Source organism: Typopeltis vanoorti, chromosome 10 (genome assembly GCF_054136105.1).
Source record: "Typopeltis vanoorti isolate ZY-2024b chromosome 10, IOZ_Tvanoo_1.0, whole genome shotgun sequence".
Classification (NCBI taxonomy): Eukaryota; Metazoa; Arthropoda; class Arachnida; order Uropygi; family Thelyphonidae; genus Typopeltis; species Typopeltis vanoorti.
In genome coordinates this window covers 92,983,008-93,009,959 of record NC_143558.1, presented here as the reverse complement: position 1 = coordinate 93,009,959, position 26,952 = coordinate 92,983,008, and the positions used below count along the sequence as shown (strand labels likewise).

At 36.8% G+C, this 26,952-nt stretch overlaps 1 protein-coding gene across 3 annotated transcripts in view; it reads left to right on the top strand.

The window, feature by feature from the left end:
- Positions 1–2,314: 2,314 nt before the first annotated feature.
- The window catches only part of Tim9a (translocase of inner membrane 9), an 88,258-nt gene continuing 63,620 nt past the window's right edge, over positions 2,315–26,952 (top strand). The window contains exons 1-2 of one of the 3 annotated variants that reach the window (XM_090398964.1): positions 2,315–2,580; positions 24,449–24,527. In XM_090398964.1, coding sequence (XP_090255090.1) covers positions 24,477–24,527 — 51 coding nt within the window. In that variant the 5' untranslated portion in view covers positions 2,315–2,580; positions 24,449–24,476. Of the gene's footprint in view, positions 2,581–2,606; positions 2,900–3,367; positions 3,763–24,448; positions 24,528–26,952 lie in introns of those variants that run through there. The other 2 variants (XM_090398966.1, XM_090398965.1) reach the window with 2 other exon arrangements.

The window sequence follows — 26,952 nt, the reverse complement described above, 5'->3', positions numbered from 1 at the left end:
CTAAATCTAAAATTAAACCTTTTAACTACTTTCAATAATTTCTGCTATTTGACTTAAAGAACTAAGTTTTTTTCGCCAAATATATTTTGGACAATTTTTTTTGAAAATGAAATATTGTAATGTGTAGACGGTAATTAATGTGTATTGCATGTGAACAGTAGACGGTGTGGGATGGCCTTCTGCGATGAGTCCTTGAGCTCTTTGGAAGTCTTGTGTAATAATAATAATAATGAAAATAAACCATTTCAATTCCAACAAACAATGAATCATTGTGTCCGAATCTCTGCAGATGCAAATGGAAATAAATCTACTTCGTGTAGCTATTATTATTATTATTTGAGACCTCCAGGGAGTCAAGGACTCATCGAGAGAGGCTATAAAAGTAGTCCGAAAGTGGTGTAGTTCAAACAAAATGAAGTGGCCTATCCTATTGATTAATTGTTCAGTTAAAAACAAACAAACAGTTAAACCCCTTTTATTTCCGTATAGGGAGTAGGCGAGGCTGTTTTAGTCCTAACTTCTGGAGACTGAGTAGGCAGTTGAATCTCCACCGGTAGCCAGACAGAGACAGCTGACCCAAGGTTATCAGGTTCAAGGTTGGGTTCAGGGACCACGAGATAGCGTGGTCCCGGAACCTAACACGATATTTTTAATGTCTGAAATTCATGTTACAGGTTTAATGGAAAATTAACAGCACTGAGAGAGGATTAAAACTAATTTTAATACTTCCAATATTTCGTGACGGAGACGAAATATTGGAAGTATTAAAATTAGTTTTAATCCTTTCTTAGTGCTGTTAATTTTCCATTAAACCTCTAACATGAATTCTTGATAGCACTTACGTCTCAACACACGTAATTTGAAATATTGTGATTTCTACGATCGATTTCTTGAGTTTACGGGACCAAAAAACCCGTGTTTCCTGGAGAGAAAAAAAAAAAAAAACCCGAGGGAAGCAATGAAGAAACTCCAGTAAACTGGAGACTTTCAATTTTCGTTAGAAAAGGTTGGTAGATTGGTATAGCCTCTGCTACTAATGGCTCACACAAAAAGTTAAGCAATTTTGAGCGCGGTTAGTAGTTGGAAGGGATTTTTCGTTCGATGCTGTTGACACACTTTCCCTCTATGAGGCTTTGGACTCCCTGGAGGTGTCACATAATAATAATAATAATAATAATAACTTCAATATAAAGATGGCAAATCCTTGGTGCTAGAAATCTAAATTGAAGATTTAAATGAACTGAATACCCATAAAAAGAAGCCTACCATATTCACTAGAAGAACTTATGGATATAACAGAGAAAGGAATCATTGAAAAAGGAGAAGAAGCAGATTTCAAGCAAAAAAAAAAAAATCGTCTAAAGTATATGATGATTATCCTGGAAAAAAAAAAAAGCACTGATTTATAAATCGCTTTTTATATCTGAAGGTGGTAGTCTGCACATTGGAAAAATCAGTTATGGAAAAAATTTTAAGTTTGAACTTCTTGTCTATTCAACTACTCGCAGTGCAGTATCATCAATATAGCACACCAGATCCAGCCTTTCGTCCGGAAACCAAAACTAACCAAATTGATATCCATGCTCAACTGTCAATGAGGCCTTGTGGACAGTTGGCCACTTCTCAATGACGGCTAAGGTGGTGGTGTGTGGGTGGGTGGGGGATTTGTTGTCTACCACTCTTCAAAATGGCTAAATGGCCTCGCCTTCTCCTTTTGGGGAATAAAAGGCATTAGTAGATTGGAAACGAATAACTGTTTCCAATGTGATACTGAATACTTCCGTCACATGTGGCGATACCCCGATTTTTTTTTTATTTAGTATAAAAGACAACATGTAGGTTAATTGATGGCCTATATTTACCAAACTGAATATACTCATTTTTCACACAGACATTTAGTTTCTGTTGCATGCATTTTTTACAGATATTTTCATGTTCACTTTAATAACTGGCATCAGTAATTTCTCTAAATCTGTTAAGCTACATGCAGTGGCTAAGCACCACTGTAACCCATTCAACTGCAAAATCTCAGAAGATTTTTTTATTTTTATTCATTTAATTTTTTTATCGTTTCATTTCCTTTTACTGTTATTCTTTCAAATATCTTCCTTTTTATTTATTTCCCAAAGTAGAATCTGAATATGCAGATCTTCTATTCCAAGGTTACAAAGTTTCTTCTTCCTCTAAGTTTTCTCTTCACTGTATTAGTGCGTTATAGAACAACATTTCGTTCATCGAATTATCGTACGAAAAAAAAAAAAAAATACAGTTTATCTTCACACGACGTAATGCATAATATTAATAAATATACGAAAGAAATCTCTTGCACTTTTTATGACGTTTTCTTCCCAAGAGGAATTATTGGCTGGAAGTAGGATAAAAGTATAGTTAGTTAATTACGTTTTAACATTAATAGTTAAAACGTAATTAGATAAACTATAAGTTTAATCCCAATGTTTATTTCATTTTTGTTCATGCGATTTAGCGAAATTATAAAATTGTTCGCTACTTTCTGATTTTCAGCTCTGGTGCTGGATTAGAACAAAGTTTATTGGAAAGTCGTTGTAGTGTCGCTTTGAGGTATACTTTGTTTATAGCATGTTACAATAGATTTGCATGAAATGTTACAGTATATTGATTTATTTGTTTAAAAAATGCGTACTTGTGTGATAATTTTTTTGAACCGTGTAGTATTACTGCATCCATTCGCCTCATCCGTGTCGAATTACGAAAAGATGCCAGTCATAACTACATACAGTTCATTAACTTGATTGCCTTGATGGACCTGTTTCACTCAGGATTTCTCCATGAGTGCAGGTCACAAAGATGCCTCCAACGATCTCGATCCTCTCTCTTCCATGTTATACCTATAGATTTCACTAGTGGATCTTCTCATCTTGTAGGTGGTCTTCCTGGTTTTCTCTTTATTCTTGGTTGCCAGTTGATTAACTACTGGATTCGAATTCCATTTGTGAGGCGAAAGGCATTTATACTGGCCTGAGTTAATCGGTCTCAAACAAATAAATGATTTTTGTTCCCCGAATAAAGTTTCGGCGTGAAACAACCACGACCAGTAGCGAAGCTAGGTTTTGGTGCTCTTGGCAAATTTGTAGCTACGCGCCTCGCTTGGTAAAATATGTTATCACCGGCGCCTTTGAGAACTGCCCCACTGCCATAGCGTTCCTACACCTTTGTCCACGACCATGCTACTTGCATAATAGAGGTTGTTGACTGCGCATAATTGACTCAGTATCCCATAATGCATAGCACATTGCCTTTTGGATATTGCTAGGCATTATGGAAAGGGTCACTACCTAGACCCAGTAACGAACTTTATTGGAATCTCATTAGTGAGATCTAGACCAAGGAGAATTCTGAGGTTGAATTAGTGCAGAAATCATATATTTTCTATAAACAGGTAGTGATATGATTTTTCATCATGTTAAAATAATCCGGATCAGATAAAGTTGTAGAAAAAAACTTTCTACAACTCTCCTATAAGGCACAGCAGTAAAGAAGTCTGGAAGGGAGTGTTCTGCACAGTATGTGATATTGAGGCAATATTGATATGAAGTTGACAGCCTCTATATACAAGTAGTCAAATTGTGAAGATTCTTCATATGCTAACTTTGTTTATACTTGAGTCAATGGTTAAACAAAAACATAATTTACTTTGTAACCAAGTGAAAAATCTTTTCTGTAACTAAGTTGGTTTGTTAAACATGATCAGCTTTATATATTTAGAAGCAAAGCAATATTGAAGTAAGTCTGAATAGCCCAGGCTAATTCATCCTTTATTTATGGGAGGTTTTACCATGAACCATAGCTGTCTGCCATCCTTTTACAGCCCAGTTGCAAACACATCAAACCTACTTCTTCTTTCATACCACTTTTATCATAAGTGTTCAACATCTACAAGCTTTTCATAGAAAATATCAATAGGTTCCCCCCCCCCCTTATCTATGTATGGCACCAGTGTGCTATATGTTCTGCATAGTTCGTATGTGTGATTGATTTAAAAAAAAAAAGTCAATGGGCTGTCACCATATTCTTCTATTATAAATGTTATCATAAATGATGAGCACCACTAGTTATCTTCAGTACTTTATCAGATGATTCACATAATATCTTTTCTTTTTTACATGTATAAACAAAGTATTCATTACGATTTTTATTGTTGTAGTAGGATCTATTATTAGTGCCTTTTTAGAAGCTATTTAACAAGTCACATCATTAGATTAGCACTCCTTAAATATCTTAATTCATCTCATGATTCATTCTTGCTCACTGGTGTAATATTCTGGTTATCGCCAGTCTGTTTTTCTGTATTCGTTCTTTCTTTCTTGGCATACTTGGCCTTGTTAAATAAAGTATATGTGTGTGGATGCTAAATATATTTATTAATGTGAGCTGAAGGTTTGTTGATGGCAAATGAAAATAATGAAAGAGTATGTCTGATGTGTTTTGAAAATATGTGTATGCTAGAAGTGTGGATTGGGTTGGAAGCAAGTTAGCATATTTACAAACACTCTTAGACCTGGACAAGATAGACAACTTCCCTCGACTCTGCACTTTAGAGGGCCCAAATATCACAAATACAAAAAAAAAAAAAAAAAAAAAAAAAAAAAAAAAAAAAACACCCAGCTTTAAACATATTTTTTGATTTTTCATTATGAAGATAGAAGAATTTTAACATATTTTATTTAATGGGTTTTTTTTTTTTTTTGCTTGATTTATAACTTTCAAATATATAGCTATATAGACCTCTATTTGTACTCTTCCCTGGGTCCTGCAAATGCTGGGGGGGGGGAACTGCTTGTGAATGGTAATGATGCAGTGGCGTTATTGTAGGAATTATATTCTTACCTTCGGAATCCGTGACAAAACATGAAGATAGGAAGCAAATGGTCTCCATAAGCAAAAACGTTCTGCTTCAGGATGAGTAAACTATGATATAAGTGATTTCAGTGACTGGGGCAATACTAATGCAAGTGATGAGAAGTCAGTCCACCTTTGCCACAAGTTGCCCCAGTCCTGAAGATGCTTCAGGCACAAACTTTGTTTGCTTACACTTGGATAAAGGATTGTACCAAATATGTAATTTATAGTCTGACCAAGTGAAAAAAAAAAACTTCCAACATGTGGAGGGTGGTTGAACCGTGGAATGCATTGCCTGATGGAGTGGTGAGAGCGAGAACGGTCAATGAGTTTAAGGAGTGGTATGATAGACTTTGTGTTTCTTAAGGGGGACCTCCCCTCGATTAATCTTGACAGACTTTATGTTCTTAGGAAGGACCTCCCACGATGAGTCTTTTGACTCCATGGAGGCCTGAATAATGATAATAATAACATCTTTCTCTAATCCGGAGTAATTTGATAAGGTGTGACACCTTTTGGCAACTGTATAGGGAAATATGACTTCTACATTGCTTCAACCTTGATATCACCTCTGGGTTTGGCTCCCACTGAAGAGACCTCAATATAAATCGAAACTGGTCTTGGGTAGTGACCCATCCCATAATGCATAGCATTATACATGTCTGCAAGGAGATGTGCCTTGCATTATGGGATACTAAGGCAAGTGATGAGAAGTCAGTCCACTTTTGTCATAAATTGCCCCAGTCCTGAAGATACTTCAGGCACAAACTTTGTTTGCTTATAATCTAACCAAGAGGGGAAAAAAAAAAATTCCAAAAGATTTAAGTATGGAAATACAGTAATCTTCTTAAGCTACTCTGGGAGAATACTTACAGTTAATAGTATGTTTGCCTTTGTGTTTAGTTAAATTAGTCTGTATGGAGAAGCTATTGTAGTGGCCTTAAAATATTGGTAATAAATTATATTTAATTTATTCTAGTTCTTTGCGTGCTAAGTTGTATTTAATATTATTTATGATGCAAAGTTGGGAAGAATTATAAGTAGCACTGCTGATATTAATTCCCTTCAGAAAGATTTGAATCGACTTTTTACTTGGACCAAGAAATGGGATTGTAGTTTTAATATCAATAAGTGCAAGTTGTTGCATTTTGGAGTACAGAAATGCAAAATATTTCCAACTAGTCTTAATATTAACCTAGCCTGTAATGCATTCAAACAGAGCAGATATATCAATGATGCCATCCAATGATGAAAGGAATGACACCATCACTCCTTTCATCATGGATGAAAGGAGTGATGGTTGACAATAGACTGAAGTTTAGAGGGCATATTGCTAGTGTTGCAAAGGCTGCACATCATAGTGCTGCTATGAAAAGAAATTCTCTAACATGTAGGGATAAGGATGTAGTTGTGCCACTGTATAAAGCACTGGTCAGACCACAGTTGGACTATTCTGCTCAAATCTGATTATCTGATTTACAGTGTGATGTGGAGACATTGGAGAGGGTCCAGTAGTGAGTGACTAAGACAATATCAGGACTCTGGACTGCTGACTATGGAGAGTGGTTGAAAAAATGTGGATTGCAGAGTTTGGTGGATTGGAGGAAAAGAGGAGATATGATAGAGACATTTAGGTCAGTCAGAGGATTTTATTAGATTAATCCAGATGTGATTATAAAAAGAGTAGAAGGCAAGAAGGGATAAACCAGGGGGTTAACCTTGGAAGTTATGTAAGAGCGTGGTGAAGAGGGGTATGAGGAGTAGATTTTTTTTACATGGAGAATTGTCAGTTAATCGAATGCATTACCAGAATGTGTTGTTAATGCAACAAGTGTTAAGGATTTTAAGATTTGGTATGATAAATGCATAGTCAGTTGAATGAACCTCCCATGAGTTTGTCGACTCCATGGAGGTTGTAATAATAATAATATTGATTAACTTGTGTGTGTCCTCCACATTCAAGTGAAAGAAAGGCTTGCAGTTTCTGTATTGCAAAATATTGCCAACTAGTCTTAATATTAACCTAGCCTGTAATGCATTCAAACAGCGCAGATATATCAGGCTGGAAATTTCTTTTATGAATTGTTTAATTTTCTTTGAGTGAGAATGTATTGATTAATATCCCTCAAAGGCATGAACTTGAGAGAAATTTCTTCTATGAATTGTTTAATTTTCTTTGAGTGAGAATGTACTGATTAATATCCCTCAAAGGCATGAACATAGTTGTTGAACATAGTTCAACAACTATGTTCAACCAAGCTGTTGAACTTAAATTCAAACTTTTTTTCTGTTATATGGAAATTTTAATTCTATGCATTTTAAAATTAAGTTTTGTTTCTTAGACTAGGTATTGAATTAATTTATGAGTAGGCCTATTCCCAACATCATGAAAATTATGGGAACAACTCACATGTTGGAGTAAAACTTCAGTTTAATATAAACCAAAATAATTACTTAATGTTTTGACCATAAGGTCATCATCTGGAGTATACACATATATACAAAAAAACAAGCTGCACTACAATCTACATGGTATGCTAAAGTTACTGATGATGACCTTAATGTGAAGGTCAAAACTTTGAGTGATTATTTTGGTTTATATTAAACTGAAGTTTTACTCTAACATGGTAGTTGTTTCCATAATTTTCATGATATATTCCCTATCTTTATTATTTGGTTTTCTAAGTTGTTTTAACTCCCATGTACGAAAGGTTTTTGTTAACCCAAGTAAACTGTAAATTCAGAGAGAGAGAGAGATGAGGATGTAATGAGCTCTATAATAATAGTCGCATTTTCTGTATTTGCACTGTGAGTCAAAAGTTGCACTATAAAAGTTAGTTTTCTAGTGTTCAAATTGCTGTATTTATGCATGCTCACCAATAGATCACAAATAGAAATTAATGTTAACCCATCCTAACAGAATAAATACAGACTTATAGTTAAACAAAACCACTTTAGGATTTCATATAGCATTTTTTTTCTTCTTTCATTAGGCAAGCTGTAATGCAATTACTAAACTTACTAAACAAAACTGCTCTGTTATGAACTCTCTGAACTCTGCTTTGAATTGAGTCTCATGAAATATAGGTTTTGACACTAGCAGATAATAATTTCATATTTACCTTTTTTTTTTTTTCTATCATTCAAGATAGCGAACAATAGAAATTATATTCAATGCAATAACGCATAGGTCCAAAAACTAGATCCTCTCTGGATCTAGCCTATTTTGGCTCTCTCTGAAATAAAGGTCCATCACTTCTGTGTTATAGTGCTCTCTCAGATCTTGAAGATCATTATAAACTATATAAAGAGTTAAAGAAGCTGATAGAAGAGGATGTTATATCACAGGATTCTTGTTCTAGGGCCATTGTTGTTTAACTTGTATACTGTATAAATGATATTGGGGTTGTCTAGAGGGTGATATCCAGTTATTTGCTGATGATGCTAAGTGGGGGGGGGAGAGTGATATGGAATCTTGCAGGCTAACTAGAACCGACTGGTTATGTGGGATGACAGTTCAGTATTGTCAAGCATACAGTTATTATGCAGTTTGGATGGAAGGGCATTGCAGGTACAGTATTATCATCATCATCAATTTCCTTATATGTATCCCCAAGGGGCATTCAGGTTACTATGACAACACTACATGATTAAGTGTACGTCATTATTAGTCTCCTATCAACAATTTTCCTCCAAATCAGTCTATTACTCGTGAGCATTCCGATATTGTCATATTCACCATTTTGTGCTTCTAAGCCACTTCTGACTGAATCAATCCACCTAGACCTTGGTTTCTTTCTTGCTATCTTGGTATTAAAACTGTTTTGCTAACCTTTCCTCACCCAATCTATTTAAGCAGCCACCATCTTAGATTAGCTCTACTGACACATTTTTGAATGCTAATAATGTCAAGGTCCTTTCTAATATCTTCATTTTTAATATGATTCTGCCATTGATGCCATCAGTTCACTCCTCTAATTTTTCTCAGATCCCGCATATCTATGGTCTCTAGTTTGTGATCAAGTGCTTTATTTCTAGCCCAACCCTTGGATCCATAACTTAAAACTGGCTTGAACTGTATACTGCTAGTTTGGTGTTTGGGTTAATTATTTTCTTATTCCATATAAATTTATTCAGCTGGCTACTCACTAAATGCATATTTCCAGATTATTATTATTGTTGTTGTTCTAAGACCTCGTGGAGTCAAAAACTCATCTAGGAGGTCCCTTTTTTACACACACAGCTCATCACTTACCTTAAACACATTCAAATTCTCTGCAGACACCACACACACACACACACACACTCTGGCAAGGCATTCCAATCATTCACAACTCTACATACATAAAAACCTACTTCTTACTCCCTTGTTCACACCCTCCTTATATTCCAGGAATGACCTCTTGTTCTCCCCTGATCTCCCACCATTTTATGAAAAAGCTCTTCAACATTGATCCTATAACAACCCATTATGAACTTGTATGTCTCTATCATATCACCCCTCTTCCTCCTATTCACTAGACTCTGTAAATTGCATCTTCTCAACCTTTCCTCATATTCCACATTCCATACTATCTTAATCAATTGCCTTTGGATCCTTTCCAATATCGCTTCATCCTTTTGAAAAACCAGATGACTAAATATGTGCACAGTAGTCTATGTGTGGCATAGTCAAGGCCTTATACAATGGAACAAGAATCTCCTTACTTCTACAAATCCGTGTCCTTCACATCATTCCCAGGATTCGTTGTGTAGTTCTCACAATTTTGCTACTGTGTTCTCTAAATTTTAGATCCTTATTCGCCATCACCCTAAGATCACTTATTTTCTCCACGTCCAACAATATATCCCTATTAAGAGTAAATTCTAGATCCCAACTTTGTTTTCCAAATTTTAAAACCTCGCATTTTGCAGCATTGAACTGGCATCCCCACTCCTGTGCCCATTCATTCAACCTATTCAAGTCTTCTTGTAAAGCCAAAACATCTGCTCTACTCCTTATAGTTCATGCCAACTTTACATCAACTCCTGTGCCCATTCATTCAATCTATTCAAGTTCTTTTGTAAAGCCAAAACATCGGCTCTGCTCCTCATAGTTTGTGCCAACTTTGCATCATCTGCAAACAACTGAATATCCCCATCCAAATCTTCCCCAATATCATTAACATACAGGTTAACAGCAATGGCCCTAAAACAGAACCCTGAGGCACACCACTAGTGACTTTTCTCTTCTGGGATATTGCTTCCCATCATACACAACTTGCTGATAACTATCAGCCAATCTCCAATCCAATCTAGTCTAATATCTGACCTCATCTGCTCTAGTTTAACTATCAACTTATCATGAAGTAATCTATCAAAAGCCTTCGCAAAATCTAAGTATACTACTGTGCATCCATCTCCTTTGTCCAATGAAGCTGTCACTTTATTGTAATAAGTAAGTCATCATCATCATCAAATTCCTGACAATTACCCATAAGGGGTGTATAGGATATGATAGTACTACATGAAAAATTTACATCATTACTAACTTCCTACCTACAATTTTCTGCTAAATCAATCTGTTACCTCTCAAAGCTCTTATATTTAAGATGTCAGATCAATCCACCTATATCTTGGTCTTCCTCTGGGTCTTTTTCCTGCCAATCTGGCAGAGAACACTTGTTTGGCTAATCTTTCCTTGCTCATTCTGTTTAAGTGACCATACCACCTGAGATTAGCTCTGCTAACGCATTCCTGGATGCTGGCAATGTCAAGTTCTTTCCTAATATCCTTGTTTTTAATATGATATTGCCATTGATGCCATCTGTTCATGCATCTAATCTTTCTCAGGACTCTCATATCTGCTGTCTCTAGTCTTTGGTCAAGTGTTTTACTTCTGACCCAGCTCTCAGATCCATAAGTTAAAATTGGTTTGAACACTGTCTTGTATACAGCTAATTTAGTGTTTTGACTAATTTCTCTCTTATTCCATATAAATTTATTCAATTGACTTCCTACCATACTAGCTTTGTTGATTCTGTTGTCTATTTCCATATTTAATTTACCATCTTCACTAAAAATCGTGCTTAAGTAGCTGAAATGTTTTACTTGTTCTATAGATTCTCCATTCACAATGCAGCTGATATTTTATTGTTATTATTATTACGGGCGACTCCAGGGAGTCCTTAGACTCATTGAAGGAGGCCCTAAACATCATGTCCACACAACTATATGACATTCTCAGAGTATCTATCATACCTTGCGTTGAACTCACTCACCGTCATAGCACCCACAATAGACTCTGGCAACTTATTCCACTCATTTACCACTCTAAAAGTAAAGAACCCAGCTCTAACACCCCTGCTAACCACACTCTTGCCCAGCTTCCATAGGTGTCCCCTAGTTCTCCCACCACCAGTCCTGATCTCGAAAATATCCTCTGAATTAATCCTATAGAAATCCTTTAGCAATTTGAATGTCTCAATCATATCTCCCCTCTTCTGCCTATCAACCAATTTCTGCAACCCACAAATCTTCAATCTGTTCTCATATGGTTGATTCCATAGACCCGCTATCATCTTAATCACTCGCCTCTGGATTCTCTCCACCTCCTCCCCATCAAGAAGGGAGTGAGTTGATGAGCTGATTTAGCTACTTTTGCAATGTGCCCCCTAAACTTCATTCCCCTATCCACCAACACTCCCCAAGTCCCTGGCCTCATCAATCTCCTGGAGTACAGTTCCACCAATGTGGTATACTGCTACTAATCTTTTCACCTCAAAATGCATAACCTTACATTTTGTCACATTAAATTGACATCCATTCTCCTTAGCCCAGAACTCAAATCTATCCAAGTCATCCTGCAAGATTTTGATATCTTCTGCATTCACTATTGCCCTACCCAACTTTGCATCATCAGCGAGCAAATGAACTGTTCCTCTTAGATCCTTCCCTATATCGTTAATGAACAGATTAAACAGCAGTGGTCCAAGAACATAACCCTGCAGCACACCACTAGTTACAGGCTGTCTTTTGGACTCTATACTCCTGAATAAACTACTCTTTGATATCTCTCCATCAACCACCCACCTATCCATCTCACCAACCCTATATCCATTCCCATATGTTGTAGTTTACAGATTAGAATTCCATGTGGCATCCTGTCAAACGCCTTTGCGAGGTCCAGCAGTATCACTGTAAACCCATTACCCTTATCCAGTTCAGCCATCACCTTGTTATAAAACTTGAGCAAGTTACTGAGGCATGATCTACCCTTCACAAAACCATGCTGTCCCCTGTACAGTATCTCATTTTCATCAATCCATTCCTGTATTTTTTCCTTGAGTACTTTCTCCAAGACCTTGACAACGACTCCTGATATGCTGATCGGACGGTAATTTGCAACCGTGGTCTTGGATCCTCCTTTATGCAGTTAAACTATTTTCCCCTCTTTCCACACCTTCGGCACTAAACCAGACCCGAGACTCAGATTAAACAACATGGTCAAGGGCACTGATAATTCTTTAGCCGCTTCACGCACGACCCGTGCCGGTTCTGTAATAGACTATTCACCTCCACTTCATTCATCACAATTCCCGTATAAACTAATGGTTCCTTCATTTTTTCAATGTCACCACCTGCATGATATACTTTTGCAAAGTGCTCGCTCAGTAACTCCACTATATCAACTGATTCATTGACCTCCTTACCATCGTCATTCCTTAAAATCATTTTGTCGTGTACAATTTTTTTTCTTGCTTGCAGCATATTGAAAGAACTGTTTGGGATTCTCTTTAGCTTGCATAGGTAGTTTCCTTTCATAATCCGCTTTTGCTTTTTTTACCACATTCATTACACTTCCGGCCTGCACTTTATACCATTCGTGTGCCTGCAGGTCACCCCTTTCTTTAAATTCCCTCCACAGTTGTTTCTTTTTTTTGCAGCTCAAGCTTAATGGTGCTTGATTCATCCATTTAATTCCTACTTGTTTTACTATTTGGACCCTAGGTATACAATCAGCCATAACCTCCTGTAAATGCTTCTTGATCACTTCCCATGCTCTATCGACATACCTGCCCTTGCAGTTATATATGCCATGGCACTGATCCAAGCAATCTCCTAAGCTTATCATACTTGCCAGCACGGTAATTCCACCCATACCATGTGTTAATCGAAAATTCCACACCTTTAGCCACCTCCCAGGTGGCTAAAGATGTGGAACCTTATGATCACTCTCACCAACAGGTGGCAACATGGTCATATTCATTACAGTCAAATTCTGAGATGCTTTTACCGGGTCAAGCACTCTCACACCCCTAGTATTTTCAATTACATGCTGTCTCAGATAGTTATCCTTTAATAATTGAATAAAATCCATTTCCTTCCTCACATGTCTCCTCTCCTCCTTCCAATCAATGTCACCATAGTTGAAATCCCCCATAATAATTACCCTCCTCGTACTCATTTCATCAATTTGTTTATGCATACTAATTCCACCATCTATTCCATCACCTGGTCTATAGCAGCACCCAACTGTATATTTTATTCTGCCAGTCTCAATCTCACGCCAAAAAGCCTCAAATGAGCTCTTTTCACTACAACTTCAATTCTCCTTGGCTGCAGTTCATCAGCTATCATCAATAACACCCCTCTCCCCATTTTATTCTCTCTGTCCCTCCTAAACACACTATAATCTACACATTCTATCCCACTAACTATATCATCTTCCGTCAGCCATGTTTCACTAATGCCAATAACCTGTTTCTAGGAAGAGCCAATCAAGGCCAAAAATTCTTCCTGCTTGTTCCTAATACTCCTGGCATTCGTATACATGAAATGCAGTGATCCCTTTGTCCCACCCCTATCTTGATGCGTTATTCTAAATATCCCATTCCCATTTTTTATCCTTAGTACTGGCTCGGGTACATTATATACCTTCTTACACTGAACTGTCTCACTGATGTCCGCATATCCACCCCTCCCCCCTGGCAGTTCTAGTTTCCCTGGTTTTGCATATCCATTTTCACTTCATTCAGCAATACTTTTTCCAGTCTCCACACACCAAATCCATTCAAATGCCGGCCATCCATCTTGTATAAATCCTTTCGCACATCAAACTCATTCCACACATCCACGAATTCCACACCACACCATGTGCATAACCTGCGCATAATGTCATTTGCGATTATGGCCCTCCTAAACTCCTCTCTGTCATACCATGGCAACAGTCTCACCATTCTAACTCTGTCACTCTTTTCTTTCTCTACCTTTAACAATACTTTCAAGTCCTCTCTCATAATAAATTTATCTCCTTTCAATTCATTCGTACCCACCACAACTATCAATTCTTTCACCCTCTGTTTTCGCGCTCTAATACTCTCACTTACTTCCTTAAATTTTGCACCTGCTAAGTATGATTTAGATTCTCATTATCTTTGTCTTCTTATTGCTAACCTTCGAATCATATCTATCACAACAGTTATTCAATTTAGTCAGGGAATCTTGCAGACTTGTAGCGGATTTATTTAGAAGTATAACATCATCCGCATAAAGCAAGGAGCTGACATTAACATCTCCAATTTTAATATCAGGTTTAATACCACTTTCCTTCATAATGTAATCCATATAGATAATGAATAACAGAGGTGATAATGTACATCCTTGTCTGACACCAGATTTAACATTAAACCATCTCCCTGTACTTCCTTCAATTCTAACTGCTGACTTACAACTCAAATAAAGAATAAGTATTGCTTGATATAATGATCCACTGACACCATATAACTGTAGCGTTTTGAATTGCTTCTCTCTTGGCACCTTGTCATATGCTTTTTATAGATCTACAAAACTTAAATACAGATGTTTGTTATATTCCCATGACTTTTTAACTATTTGTCGTAAAGTGAATATCTGATCCTGACAGCCTCTATTTGGCCTGAATCCAGCTTGTTCCTCACTATGCAGTGTAGCCACTGTAAAACTTTTATACCTCCATACTTGAGCATTTCTGGTCTAATATCATCTACTCCAGTTTCCTTTCCACATTTCAGACTTTTGATGGCTTTTTCTACTTCAAGCTTGGATATGTATTCCTGATTGCTTGCATGGTCAGTGTTTTTTATCACTGTGCTGTCATAACTGCTAGTTACATTTAGCAATTTTTCGATGTAATTACTCCATACTTCAAGAATATCTCTTTCTCCAGTTTTCATATCACCTTTATCATCTCAAATTCCTTTTACAGACTCTTTCCTCCATTACTGAGCTTCTTCAACAACCTCCAGAATATCTTGCCACCGTCTTGATATTTATTTTCTATGTTCTTACCAAAGTTTTCCAATGACTTTTGTTTAGCTAGTTTTACACACTGTTTAGCTTTCTTACATTTGTCTCTGTATTTTCTAAGAGCACAAGCTGACTTATTTGCCAGGAACTTTTGATATGCATTCTTCTTTTCCTTCACTGCCTTTTTAACTATCTGTGTCCACTAAGGAGTTCTGATTTTTCTATTCTTGCAGACAACCTCACCACATGCCTCTCTGGCAGAATCAATCAATGTTTTCTTCAGAGCTTGCAACTGAATCTCCAAGGTTGGATTCCTGTTCTCAAACTCTTTCATTTTTTCTTCAATAATGTTTGTACATTTTTGTCTACTGTTCACATCTGAGAGCTGCTCAACTTTTATTCACTTTAAAACTTTCTTACATGTTCTTCTTTTCAATATGAAATTCAATTTTATCCTGCTCAAGACTAAATGGTGATCACTTCCAATTTCAAATCCTCTGTACACTCCAGTGTCCTGCACCAGAGAGAAAACATCACTATCAACAATAGTATTAGTCAATGAGACTTTTCTTATTCCTTGCCTCTTCTCTCCATGTGAATTTGTGCACATTTTTATGTTGGAAAATGGTGTTAGTAATATCCAGTCCGTATCCTGAACAGAAATCCAACAAGTATTTGCCATTATTATTAGCTTTGCTCTTTTCTCCAAATTTTCCCAAAATATTTTTGTATGTCTGACAATCATTTCCTACTCTGCTATTTAGATCCCAAACAAGGACCAACTTTTCATTTTTCATTGCTTTTTCTAAAGCCTCAAAAAATTCCTCCACTTCTACCTTAGGAGAACCTTCTGTGGGACCATAGGCACAAATAAGTCTCATTGTCCAGTTCCCCATTCTCATATTTGCCCACATTACTCTACTTGAGACTGACTGCCATTCAAGAAGAATAGCCTCGTATTTAGTGTTGAATACTATGGCTACTCCTTTTCCTTGATTGTCATTGCCTGAATATAACATTTTGTATTTATTGCTCAGAAAGAGCTCACCAATTTTGGTCTTTTTTGTTTCAGTCACCCCTATTATGTCGATCTGGTACTTATCTAATTCCTCAGCTAGCTCCATTTCATTGCTATTCAGGCTTCTTATGTTGATAGTACCGATCTTCAGTTCTGATGATATTGAGTTGGAGTGTGTTTTAGGATTTTTTCCAATAGCTGACTTTTCATTGTTCGCCCTGGTTCACTGGCGAAAACAACGGGGGCTTTTTTTTCAACCGTGCGATGCCCCAGCCGGCATGAAATTCTATCTTGTTGTACCATCATTTAATATTGTGGTTTAAGCTAATATGAATACAATTTGATCGGCTAAATCCCAAATTGCCAGCCCATCCTCGTTCGTTCAGTATCTAGGTACGAATGACCTGAGAGGTAGTATAAATCGGGTAGGAAAAGATTTAAGAACATTATTAGATATTGTGAAGAGGAAAAGTGTCAATGGGAGAATAGTGTGTGTGCTGCCTCGTTTTGACAATTACGAGTTAAGTAGACGAGCAATGATAATGAATGATATGATTGCAAGAATGTGCAGAAAAAGAGGTCTGGAGTTTGTTGATGTTTGGAGTGTGTTTGAAGGAAAAAGGCAGTTGTATGCTAGAGATGGACTGCATCTTAACATGGAAGGACATAAGCGATTGAAGAAGTTATTGTTTTCTGAACAGGTTGAAGTTATTGGGCAGGGAAACTAATATTGAAAAGGTTGGGTGTAAGAGAGAGAAACTTTAGCACTGATTGTGTATTTATTGATCCTTATAGGCAGAATAAATTGCATAAGAGAGGGGATAAAAATCGGCATAGGACCACGGTAGTTAGTGACTTATATATCAGTTCTAAAGCCAGTACAAGATCTAGAGGGAATCTGCAATTTTTGTATACCAATGCTAGAAGCATTCGAAATAAGAGAGAAGAATTTTTGGCATTAGTCAGTGAAATCTCACCAAAAGTTGTAGGCATTAGTGAAACTTGGCTGTCAGCAGAAGATGTGGTCAGAATTGAATGTGATGGGTACAGTATTTTCAGGGAGGATAGAGAAGATAGAACAGGAGGAGGAGTACTGTTGATGATAGCTGATGTGTTGCAGCCAAAGAAAGTAGTATATCATGATGATAGACATGTGAATGAGAGTTCATTTGAGGCAGTCTGGTGCGAAATAGTGACCAACGCAACCAAATATACAGTTGGATGCTGCTATAGGCCAGGGAGTACGGGGGGAGATATTGAATTCATGCATCAGCAACTTAGTGCAATGAGTGAAGGCTTAGTGATTATTATGGGGGATTTTAATTATGGTGATATCAATTGGAAGGAGGAAATATCACATAGCAAAAAGGAAATGGAGTTCATACATCTTCTACGAGATAATTACTTGAAACAGCACGTAACGGAAGGGACACGTGGTGTGAGAGTGTTAGACCTGGTTATTGGTTCAGAGGTTATATGCATAAGTAAGGTGTCCTCGTTACCTCCAGTTGGTGAAAGCGATCATGTGGTATTGACTTGGGAGGTTGCAAAATCTGTGGATTTTTCTATTAAGAAGGGGTATGTACGGAACTACAGGTTAGGCAATTATAACAAGCTTCGGAGTGAGCTTGCAGCCATCCCATGGCAGAACATATTGCAAGGAAAAGATGTTAGCAGTGCTTAGGATAAAATCAGCGGGTATCTGAGGAAAGCAATATCAGATTGTGTCCCCATGGTCAGGAGGTCAAACAAGGCAGGCATTAGATGGATGAGCAGTAGTATCAAGCTTGAACTTCAAAAAAAGAAAATGTTATGGAGAATTTACAAGGAGAAAGCCGATCAGGACACCCATGAGCAGTAGAAGGCTCAAGCTAGGAAGGTTACCAGCATAGTAAGAAAAGCTAAATCAGATTATGAGAAGACCTTAGCCAAAGATCAAGGGTAATCCCAAAGAGTTCTTCCGCTATGTGGCAAGTAAGAGGAAGAATGACTTCGGAAGGATAACCTTAGTGGGTGCTGATGGTATTGAGGTGACAAAATCAGATGTAATAGTCGAGTTACTGAGTGATCACTTTTCAAAAGTCTATCACCCAAGTGAGGATATCTCTATACCTATAGCAATACCTAATGTGAGAATTGAAGCTAAAGAATCAGAGGTATTAAATATATTGCAAAACTTAAATGCAAACGCTGCGGTAGCCTTAGATGGAATATCAGCTCAGGTGTTGCGTGAATGTGCAAATGAATTGTCAACCCCTCTTACCTGGATATTTAATTTAAGTTTGAACTCTGGTATGGTCCCTAGGGAGTGGAAGTTAGGCAAAGTGGTTCCTTTGCATAAGGGTGGCTCTAAAACTGCGATATTGAATTACAGACCAATCACCATCTCAGGAGTAGTGGTAAAAGTATTGGAAAAGTTGGTTAAAGACAAAATTCAAGAATGGGTGGATCAGGATATGATACTCTATAGAGGCCAACATGGTTTTGTTAAAGGTAGATCCTGCCTTAGCAATCTATTAACTATTCATAATAGAATAACATCTGAGTTGGACAAAGGAACTGGCTACACAGTGGTACTTCTGGATTTTGCTAAGGCTTTTGACAGGATACCCCATAGAACACTGTTACGCAAATTGGAGCAGATGGGAATGGATATTAAATTGGTGATATGGATAGGAGAATGGCTCAGGGAGAGATACCATAAGGTGGTGTATGGAGGAGCCGAGTCCAGAATGAGGCAGGTGACCAGTGGTGTGCCTCAGGGCTCTGTGCTTTGGCCAATGTTGTTTAATTTGTATATAAATGATATAGGAAACAGCTTAAAGGGAGATATTCAGTTGTTTGCTGATGATGCAAAGTTGTGTAGTGCAATAAAAAATCAAGCTGATGTTGAAAGTTTGCAGGAGGATTTAAATAAGCTGGTAAAATGGGCAAAAGAAAATGGATGTCAGTTCAATGTGGAAAAGTGTAAAGTCATGCATTTTGGGATTAAAAGATTACCAGCTGTGTACTACATTGATGGAAAGGTACTCCAAGAGATTGATGAGGCTAGGGACTTAGGGGGTATTGGTAGATAGGGAGATGAAGTTCAGAGGACACATTGCTAAGGTGTCCAAGATTGCACATGGGATTACTTGGTTGTTGAGGAACACACTGACATCCAGAGATAAAGAGGTTATTATTCCCCTTTATAAAGCATTGATACTTCCACATTTGGATTACTGTGCTCAGGTCTGGTCACCTGGATTCCTTGGAGATGAGGAGGCTGTGGAGAGGGTTCAGAGAAGAGTGACCAAGTTGGTGAGTGATATAAAAAATGCTCCCTACATTGATAGATTGAGAGCTTGTGGATTGCAGAGATTGGTTGATAGGCGAAGAAGAGGGGATATGATAGAAACATTCAAATTACTAAAAGGTTTTTATAGGATTGATGCAGGGGAAATGTTTCAGCTGTGTGATAGTGATGGAAGAACAAGAGGTCATCTCTGGAAATTAAAGAAGAGTGTGGTTAACAAAGGTGTCAGAACAAGGTTTTTTGCCTGGAGGGTGGTGAATGAGTGGAATTCATTGCCTGACTTAGTTGTGAGCTCTTCGTCTGTAAATGAATTCAAGAAGAGATATGACAGATATTGTTTTGCTAGTTTGGGTCTCCCGCGATGAGTCTACTGACTCCATGGAGATACCCGTAATAATAATAATAATAATACCTAATGGTAGATCATTAGGTATCTTTAATAGTTACCTAATGATATACCATTAGGTATCTACCTGGTATTAGGTAGATCATGAGGTAGCTTCTATAGTTATCTACCTAATGATTGGACATTAGGTCAGAAGCCCTGGTCGGTTCTCCACGTTCCTTTAAAGGCTATGTGGAGGTCTCCTCTCAGTTATACAGCTTTGACCCTTAAGCACCCCAATAATAAGTAATAAGTAAGTAGATTACTAAAACATGACCTCCCTTTAACAAATCCATGCTGTCTAGCAAAGATAATGACACTGATGTCAACCCAGTTTTGGATCTCACCAGTCTCTCTAGCACTTTAATCATAACAACTGACCACAGATTGACTTATAATTTGATGCTTGAGTTCTGTCACCTCCCTTATGAAGCAGCACAATCTTGCTTTCCTTCCACTCCTCTGGAACTTGACCCAGTGCAAGACTCATTAAACAAATATGCCAAGGCAGATGCTGGCACATTCCTTCAAAATACGTGGTGATATATTATCAATTCCCACAGCCTTATTAACATCAAGTTTGTTCATATCCTCATAATACCTCTTGCTCACTTAGTCATTCTCTCCTCCTTATCATCAACTGTTTTCAAACTCTCCATGATGTCACATTCACAAGAATGAAAGACCTTTACGAACTGTTTGCAGAACTATTTTCTCCAGTCAGTGTTATCCTTCCATAATCATTCTTTCTTTTGCCTGCTACATATCGAAGGAACTCCCTAGAATTCTTTTTGGCTTCATTAACTAACTGCCACTTATACTTCACTTTTGCTAACCTTACCAACCAAGTCATGTTGCCAAGATTTAACCTGCCATCTTCATTAAAATCTCTGCCTAAATAGCTGAAATATTTTACTTGTTCTATAGGATCTCCATTCAGAATGCAGCTGAAGTTTTCTGTGCTTCTGCCGATTTTTATGCCAAATTCGTTACAGATGTTATTCAATTTAGTTAAAGAATCCTGGAGACTTTAGTATGAAATCTGTCTTTAGGAGTATACATCATCATCTGCATAAAGCAAAGAGCTAAGTTTGACATCTCTAATTCTGATATCAGGCCTAATTTCACTTTCTTTCATAATGTTATCCATATCAATGGTGAATAAGAGAGGAAATAATGTGCATCCTTGTCTTACTGCTGATTTTACATCAAACCATCTTCCTGTATTTCCTTCAATTCTGACTGCTGACAAATATAGACTATGTATTGCTCTTTATAATATTCATTCACCCCCATTTGAAGTGTCGTGCCCTTTCTAGATCTACAAAACTAAAGTACAGATCCTTGTCATATTCCCATGATTTCTCAGCTATTTGTCTTAAAGTGGAAATCTGGTTCCATGAAAATTCACCGAAAAAACAGTTAATCAAAAGGCAATTAATTCATCGGACAACAGTTCGTCGAAAATGCAATTCATCAAAAAAAAACAATTCACCGAAAATTTTAACTAAAACTTCATCACATTGTTCCAGACTTATAAAGTGTTAGGAGCAGAAGAGAAGTAATGTTTTGAACAAACAAACAAAAAAAAAAAAAAAAAAAAGCACTTTTTTTTAGAGGAGACATGGATGTAATATGTTTGTGCCAGAATAAACTGCATATGACAGTCAGCCAAGAAGAGAAAGCTAATCTCAAAAAGATATTGTATTTATCAAAAATAAGGGAAGTATGGGAGTAAAGGAGGATCTTTCTTGAGGATAATAAGAGACCTGGATTTTTATAGCATTAAAATTCACTAAGTTGTCTTCATCCCATTTAAGAATGGTGAAAGATCATTATTTAAGTCATGGTTAATGAAGATCTTGAGGCTGCAATTGCAGAGAAAACTGATACCAGATAACCTGGTTTCTTTGACATGAAAAAGGTTTGACAGAGTTTGATGGTTTGCATACTAAACTACCTATATAAGCATTCTCTTGGAGGGGAATCTGCCTCTTTTCATCAAAAACTTTCTAATTTGACCTTTCAAGTCCACATGGGAACCACTCTCTTGATCTTTCATCCAAGAGGAGGGTGTCATGAAAGGGTCACTTTTAAGTGTAATGCTATTTGCAGTCAAGGGAACTTATAAAAAAGGAGGATGTTTCATGTTTTCTTCCACCATAAGCAGTGCCCTCTGTGTAGATGATTTCACGATTTTTTTTTTTTTTTTAAACTTTGAGATTCATAGAAAGATGTTTGACATACTGATTAGGTTTACACTACAGATCATTTGTTTGCATTTTTACTGCAAATGTAGTTTTCATCCTGATCCAGAGCTAAGTAATTCCAGTTGTGACAGAAACCAAGTACTTGGGTCTCATATTAAAAAAATGAACATTCTTGTCCCACATATTTCGTTTGCAGGATCAGTGCCAGAAAGCAATGAATATCTTTTATACCATCTTCCACCTCCTGTTGTAAAGACTAATGTTTTTTTGCTCTGTCTCTGTTTAGCACTTGTCCAGTCAAAATTCAGTTATGGGTCTCATGTCTATGCTTCTATGCGATAGAGTATGCTTCAAACTTTGAGGATTAGATGAAAGAGGAGAAATTGCAGAGCCATACAATTTAGTAAAGGGATCTAAGTATGGATAAATGAGAAATTTCAACATGTGGCAAGTAGAGGTAGAACTCCTGGTCATCTCTGGAAGCTAAATAAGGAAGTGTGAGGTCTATGTTCTGATGTATGTTTGTATGTGTGTGAAATGGACTACTGTTAGATGTTGTGAGTTGCATGTTCAATGAGATAGAAATATTTTAGGTATGAGTGACTAAAGGGTCATTCCCTTGATGAGTCCTTGGACTCTCTTGATGAGCCTTATCATATTGAATTCTGCCTTAATGGTTTATTTAAAAAAGAAATGCTATTCTCTCTTCAGTCATTGTTCTAGTGCAGTGGTTCTTAACCTTTTCGAAGTCACTGAACACTTTTGATTATAAGAAAAATTTGGGGAACACCAAGAGCATTAGGGTCAAACTAACAATAAAACTAACAATAAAAATACACATGGACTTGCTTTTTATAAAAATGGAACTTATTTTAATGTGATACTTGAGCTTGTCGGCTTTTGCAGATTTCAGCAATATCAGATCTAATATGTGATATAGCTACCCTCATCTCCTTGTCTATATTAATAAGTCTTTCACGTGTTTCAGTTTTTATAATAAATTTAGTTTAATCCTTTATCCATTATTGAGGTCTCATCAGTGGGAGGCAGACTCAGGTGGTGATACTAAGGCAGAAGCAACAGAGAAGTCATATTTACCTATATGAGTTGCCAACCGATGTACCTCTTATTATTAAATTACTCTGGATTTAGAGAAAGATGTTGGAAGTTTATTTTGCACTTGGTTAGACTATAATAAATTTAGTTTAATCCTTTATCCAAGTGTGAGCAAACAAAGTTTGTACCTGAAAATATCTTCAGGACCATAGCAAGGTGGTGCAACTGTTGGCAACTCGGAGCAAAGGTGGACCAAGCTCTCATCACTCCTTGTCTCAGTATCTCCCACCATGCAAAGCACATGTCCTTGCAGACATGTATAATGCTATGCATTGAGGGAAGGGCCACTACCCAGACCGGTTTCGACCTTTATTGAGGTCTCGTCAGTGGGAGGCAGACTCAGAGGTGGTGACACTAAGGCAGAAGCAATAGAGAAGTTACATTTACCAGATCGAGGAGCCTAGTCCCAGAACCCAGATGAGGCTCTGACTCCATGGAGGTTGGATGTTAATAATAATAACACTGCCTGTTAATGTGGATTCATATTTGATTTGTTTCAGACTTCAGATCTATTTCTGCTTTATCTTTGAATATGAGAGAGGATTTTTGTAAATAGCATGAATAATTATACCAGTTTTTTTTTTTATATTCACAGCTTCTGCCTTAATACTTATAATGCTTATTATAAATATTTATAAACATGTTTATAAAAATACTCTAATCCCCTTTAATATAATTTCAATCCAGTAAACTATATATAAAAACGTGTCACTACTTTGCTTAGGTATTTGAATGTAACAGAAAAAAGTAAGAATTGTAAACAGGGTGATATCAGTTCTCTTAAGTGTGGTGTGTTATGATTCGTTCATGAAAATTGTTTTAAATATTATTATTATTATTATTTATTATATTATGTGACACCTCCAGGAAGGCCGAAGACTCATCGGGGGAGAGTATGCCAACAGCATCGAACAATTGAACCCCTTCCAACTACTAACCGTGCTCAAACTTGCTTAACTTTTTGCGAGCCATTAGTAGCAGAGGCTCTACCAATCGACCAACCTTTGCTGGCCATATATCATGTGGTATATGAAATCAAAGACATTGTTTATGTCCTTTCATAAATACATTGCCAAAGTAATGTGAAAATCATATGTACAACAAATATTCTACATAAAATGCATCATAAAATTGTATGAATTGCAATATATATTACAATTTTTTTGTATATTTTTTATACAATTTTTTGTATATTCCAATTATTTGTAATATATATGTGTGTGTGTGTGTGTGTGTGTTTATTTCTCTAATTTTAAAATAATCTTTCTAAATATTTTAAGGTCAGTTCTTTTACCAAGTATTTGAGTCATGACCACAGCTGTAGATCAAGCAAAAGTAGAAGCGGAGCAGATTAAACAGGTATTATAAAAAATAAATAGCTGTTTATCCAGAATGTATGTAATGTAATTCTTTACATATGGGCTGCTTCACAGAAACCTAATGGTAGAAAGAAAAAAAAAAACTTAAAGTATATTCTGCATTCACTATTTTTTATATTAAGATATTGAGATATGCAGCTATAGTATGTTGCAAACTTAATATTGCACCCCATTTTTCTTGGATGCTATATACCAGTAACAAATCATATGGTCAAAGTATAAATGCAAGGGAACACATGTTAAATGACTAGTTCTGAGCAACATTGGATTTTTATATGTCATTCTCAAACACGAAAGGCTGCAAAGCCTATAGCAAGTCATTGCCACATGTGGACAGCAATACAAACATAATCTGTTGATATTCTTTTTGAACATGTAAAGATTGTAGTCTTTGAAGGAGGAGAAGGTTGTGTAACAACCTTTTCAATGGTTGTGGTACAAGGTAAATGTTGTGAAACCAAGATAGATGAAATTAAAGAATAGGAGTGGCTGGTTAAGTTAGTCAGCAGTTCGACTGTAAAAGGATGTTGAGCAACTGTTGTGTGTGTGTGTGTGTGTGTGTGTGTGTGTGTGTGTGTGTGTGTGTGTGTGTGTGTGGTAAAATTGAAGATCATGATGAATGCCAGTTGTGCTGAACAGTACCCATGGAAATATCCGTAGAAGACACACAATGTGGAAGCTGTGTAACTTCTGTGAGACAGTGGCCAGAGGGGGAGAGAGAGCAAGTGAGCATGTCTGTGAAAGGCATCAAAAAGCTGAACATTCTCTCTTCTGAATAACATCAGGAATTTTTAGAAAAGGTCTTAGATATATCACCAAAAATGCGATAGTAGCTGGAAGATGAAAAGTAACGACTTGTGCAAAAAATGATGGGAAGCATTAAAGGTGACTAGGTTATCATCTTATTAAAGGATGATATGGAATTCAACATTTAGGACACTGAAAGTAGATGATCTTGAATCTTGATATGCTTGAGCTCTGCAAGGTTTTTCATATGCACAGGAAGAATGAAGAGTGCCGTTTTCAATAAAAATGTGAATAAGATTTGAGATCAATGAAAGGAAGCCATTTGTTATGAGGAAGAGAGTTGGTGAAATAACACAGCCCCCCCCCCCCAAGGAATACCTGCATTGAAAAGAAAATCTGAGGAGAGAACACTGTATGCCATAATATGCAGTGAACCAACCAAGAGAAAACTGGCAATCCAATTACAAGGGGTGGAAGAACACCATAAGATGGCAATTTGCTGAGAAGTCCTTGACATCAAGCTTTGTCAAATACCAAGGAAATCTCAAGTGCTGTTGCAGTTGATATCACAACAGGAGGCTAGGAGACGTGCTGTGTTCGAGATAAAATTGGAAATGATTTACCTTGGTCATCTATACAGGAGTTTTCGGCATTGGTCAGCTAAACTTAGCCAAAAATTATTGGCATCAGAGAATGATGTAGTTACAGGGATAGAATGTAAGAGATATTGTATTTTCAGAGAAGATAGAGGAAATAGGGCAAGAGGAAGAGTATTATTAATGATGGCTGAAGAACTTCAACCAACAAAAATAGAAGCTAAAGAAGGTTGTGGATATCAGGGAAATGGTTTATTAGAGGCCAATAGGACCAAATATATTATTGGTTGCTGCTATAGACTTGGAGATCCAGAAGATGTGTATGACATGCATTGGCAGATTAGTATGAGTGCAGGCCATACAATTATCATGGGAGACTTCAACTATGAGGATATAGATTGGTAGGAGAAAAGGGTACATGACAAAATAGAAATGGAATTTATACAGTTACTAAGGAATAATTACCTGAAACAATTGTGATAGAAAGGACCAGGGGTTTGAGAGTGTTGGATCTGGTAATAGCATCAGAAGATCTATCTATAATTACAGTAGCAACTCTACCTCTATTTGGGGAAAAGTGACCATATAGTTTTTGCATTAGAGATTGCTCAACATGTCAAATTTTCAGTCAAGAAAAGTTTATGTGGAACTACAAAACTGGCAATAGGAGGCAACTTGGAGCTGTGCCACAGCATAAGTAGCTATATGAAATGAATGTCATTGGTGCTTGGGAAGTGGTCAGGGATTGTTAGAGCAAGACAGTATCAAACTGCATACTCAGGGTCAGGAGTATAAACCGAGTAAGGATTAAGTGGATGAGTATTAAAATAAAGTAGGAGCTGAAAAAAAAGAAAGTGTTATGGAAATAATATAAACAAATAAGTGATCAGCATACAAAGGAACAAAATAAATAACAAGCAAGAAGGGTAACAAGTATGGTAAGGAAGGCTAAATCAAATTTTGAGAGAAAATTAGCTAAGCAGGCCAAAGTAAATCCAAAAGAGTTTTTTTTTTTTTTGCTGTGTAGCAGATAAGAGAAAAATGATTATGGAAAGATAACTT